Here is a 3,577-nt window from a genome sequence, read left to right as displayed (position 1 = left end):
CCCCAAAACCCCCTGCTGCCCCTTTCCTGGGGGGGCCCCATCTCCCCTCTTTGGCACATGGGGGGTTTCAGCAAAGGGATGGGGGTTACCATGACACCCCCCACCCCAAGAAACACCCCGGTGCAGGGCTGGGAAACACCCCCTAAAACACCCCCGGAGAGGGGGCACAGGGTCACCTCCCCACACCCCCCAACCACCTCCCTTGTGTCCGTTTCTCCCTTTTCTTTGTTTTTTTAATACGTGGATTTGGGGAATTTTCCTTTTTTCTTTGCCTGAGCTCGGCACAGGCTGGGGGAGCCCTCGGCGTGCGGGGACACCGTGGGGACCCCCCTAACTGCCCCCAGGGCCCGCATTGAGGAAGTAGGTGGTCATCTCCCCCTTGCCCTTGACCTTGACCAGCCCTCGGCACTCCAACACGTAGCCCTTGGCCGCCAGCACCTGGTACAGGTCCGTTGTCACCTGGAGGGGGGACACAGGGGTCAGGGGGGCCCGGGGGGGTCTCTGGGTGGGTGTCCCGTGCCCCTCCCATCCCCGGCTGACCTGGATGCGGTCGGGGACCCCGGTGCTGTCCATGCGGCTCGAGACGTTGACGGTGTTGCCCCAAATGTCATACTGGGGCTTGCGAGCCCCGATGACCCCTGCGACCACTGGGCCCATGTTCAGGCCTGGGGGGACACGGTTGAGAGTCAGGGATGACCCCCACGCTCGGGGAAATGGGGGGAGGGCAAGGGCAGGGGAGAGAAAGAGGGTAGTGACAGTGTGAAAACGGGGTGAGGAGGGAAAAGAAGGGGTGAGAGGGGGAAAGGGGCTGTGAGATTGGAAAAGGAGGGAGTGACGGGGAAAAGAGGGGTGTGAAGGGGGGAAAAAGGTGGGGTGAGAGGGGAAAGGGGAGGTGAGAGGGGAAAAGGAAGGAGTGAGGGGGGGAAAAGGTGGTGTGAGAAGGGGAAGATGGGGCAGGAGGGGAGAAAAGGGAGGGCAAGATGGGGAAAAGGAGGGGTGAGAGAGGAAAAGGGGTATGGAAGGGAAAAGGAAGAGGTGATTGGGGAAGAGTGGAAAAAGGGGTGCAAGAGCCGCCAGGCACAAAGCCATGAACAACAGCCAGGGGTGTGCATGGGATGGCTGGAGGTGCAGAGGGGCGTGCAAGGGGCGTGCAAGGGCTCACCGATCTTCATCTGGAAGTTGTTGAAGGAGTGCTCGTTGATGTACTTCATCTGCTCCATGAGGTGCATGGCGTAGTCGGCCAGCGCTGCGATGTGGCTCCGGCCCTCGCGGTCGTAGGTGGCCGCGTTGAGCCCCGACGCCGCCATGTAGGTGCTGCCGATGGTCTTGATCTTCTCCAGCTGCCGGTACTTCTGCTCGCTGATGATCTGGGGGGACGGGGTGGGGTCACCCCCACAGCGCCTCGACGGGGCGATGGGTACCCCAAATCCTGCACCCCCATCCCATGGCTCCGTGAGTGCTGCTCCGTGGCTTTTCCAGCACCTCCTGCACCCTGCACTATGGCGCCATAAATGCTCCTCCACGGCCTCTCCAGCACCCCGTGACCCCATCCCCTGCACCCCAGCCTCATCCGTGGCGTTCCACAACCTCTCCAGCACCCTGTGCACACCATCTCCTGCAGCCTGTCCCCAAACACGGTGCTCTGCAGGCTCTCTGTACCTCGTGCACCCCATCTTCTCGCACCTCATTCATGGTGCTCCACAGCCTCTCCAGCACCCCATGAATCCCATCCCCTGCACCCCATCCTCATCCATGGTGCTCCACAGCTTCTCCAGCACCCCATATCTGCATCCCCTATACCCCATCCTCATCCAGGGTGCTCCATAGCTCCTCCAGCAACCCATGAATCCCATCCCCTGCACCCCATCCTCATCCATGGTGCTCCACAGCTTCTCCAGCACCCCATATCTGCATCCCCTATACCCCATCCTCATGCAGGGTGCTCCACAGACTCTCTAGCACCCTGTGCACACCATCTCCTGCACCCCATCCCCAAACAAGGTGTTCCACAGCCTCTCCAACACCCCATGAACCCCATCCGCTGCACCCCAACCTCCTCCATGGTGTTCCACGGACTCTCCAGCACCCCAGTGAACACCATCTCCTGTATGCTGTCCCCCAAACACGGTGTTCCACAGCCTCTCCAACACCCCATCTTCCTGCACCCCATCCCTGTGCACCCTATCCACGCTGCTCCACAGACTCTCCATCCATGGTGCTCCACAGCTTCTCCAGCACCCCATATCTGCATCCCCTATACCCCATCCTCATCCAGGGTGCTCCATAGCTCCTCCAGCAACCCATGAATCCCATCCCCTGCACCCCATCCTCATCCATGGTGCTCCACAGCTTCTCCAGCACCCCATATCTGCATCCCCTATACCCCATCCTCATCCAGGGTGCTCCATAGCTCCTCCAGCAACCCATGAATCCCATCCCCTGCACCCCATCCTCATCCATGGTGCTCCACAGCTTCTCCAGCACCCCATATCTGCATCCCCTATACCCCATCCTCATCCAGGGTGCTCCATAGCTCCTCCAGCAACCCATGAATCCCATCCCCTGCACCCCATCCTCATCCATGGTGCTCCACAGCTTCTCCAGCACCCCATATCTGCATCCCCTATACCCCATCCTCATGCAGGGTGCTCCACAGACTCTCTAGCACCCTGTGCACACCATCTCCTGCACCCCATCCCCAAACAAGGTGTTCCACAGCCTCTCCAACACCCCATGAACCCCATCCGCTGCACCCCAACCTCCTCCATGGTGTTCCACGGACTCTCCAGCACCCCAGTGAACACCATCTCCTGTATGCTGTCCCCCAAACACGGTGTTCCACAGCCTCTCCAACACCCCATCTTCCTGCACCCCATCCCTGTGCACCCTATCCACGCTGCTCCACAGCCTCTCCAGCACCCCACGAACCCCATCCGCTGCACCCCAACCCCGCACACTTCACCTCCACACACCCCCTCCCCTCGCCCTTTCTCCGCCCCAGCACCTCATCGAAGTCGGCGATGATCTCATTGAGCAGCCGCAGACACTCCACGCCCTCGTTGTTGGCCTCCAGCTCCACGTAGAACTCGGAGAAGTTGCTGATGGAGGCGAACATGACGGCCACGCACTCGCAGGACTGGTAGTAGAGCTCGTCGTTGCGCCGCTCCCGTGCCAGGAAGTGTGCGGCCACGTCCTTGGGCAGGATGTTGTGCAGCAGCCGCCGGTTGTAGGCCTGGAGCTCCTCCATCTCCTCCTTCTCGCCCGTTGCCTGCGGGCACAGACCCGTGTGGGAGCTGCCACAGGACCCCGTGGCCGCCCTGGCATCAGGGTATGGGGAGGGGGTTGGTCCCAGCCCCATGGTCACCCCAATCCTGGGGTGCAGAGAAAGGGTCACTCCCAGCCCTGCGGCCACTCCCGGGTCAGGGTGTGGGGAGTGGGGTGATCCTGGCCCTGGACTGGTCCCTGTCCCATGACTGCCCTGGTTCTGGGGTGCAGGGAAGGGTCAGTTCTGGTCCTAGAGTGCAAGGAAGGGGTTGGTTCCAGCCCCAAAGTCATCCTAATCCCAGGGAGCAGGGAA

General features: G+C 61.4%; 1 protein-coding gene across 1 annotated transcript in view; it reads right to left on the bottom strand.

Annotated features, from left to right (window-relative positions):
- Positions 1 to 6: 6 nt before the first annotated feature.
- The window catches only part of ADCY6 (adenylate cyclase 6), a 12,239-nt gene continuing 8,668 nt past the window's right edge, over positions 7 to 3,577 (bottom strand). Inside the window, exons 17-20 of the mRNA XM_017728680.1 lie at positions 3,005 to 3,268; positions 1,163 to 1,367; positions 541 to 665; positions 7 to 459 (exon numbers count right to left, since the gene is read on the bottom strand). Of these exons, the coding sequence (XP_017584169.1) occupies positions 331 to 459; positions 541 to 665; positions 1,163 to 1,367; positions 3,005 to 3,268 (723 nt within the window). The 3' untranslated portion in view covers positions 7 to 330. The remainder of the gene's footprint in view (positions 460 to 540; positions 666 to 1,162; positions 1,368 to 3,004; positions 3,269 to 3,577) is intronic.

The sequence above is a fragment of the Corvus brachyrhynchos genome, unplaced genomic scaffold, assembly GCF_000691975.1.
Source record: "Corvus brachyrhynchos isolate BGI_N302 unplaced genomic scaffold, ASM69197v1 scaffold193, whole genome shotgun sequence".
In the NCBI taxonomy this organism is placed as follows: domain Eukaryota; kingdom Metazoa; phylum Chordata; class Aves; order Passeriformes; family Corvidae; genus Corvus; species Corvus brachyrhynchos.
This window is presented reverse-complemented; position numbering and strand designations above follow the sequence as displayed.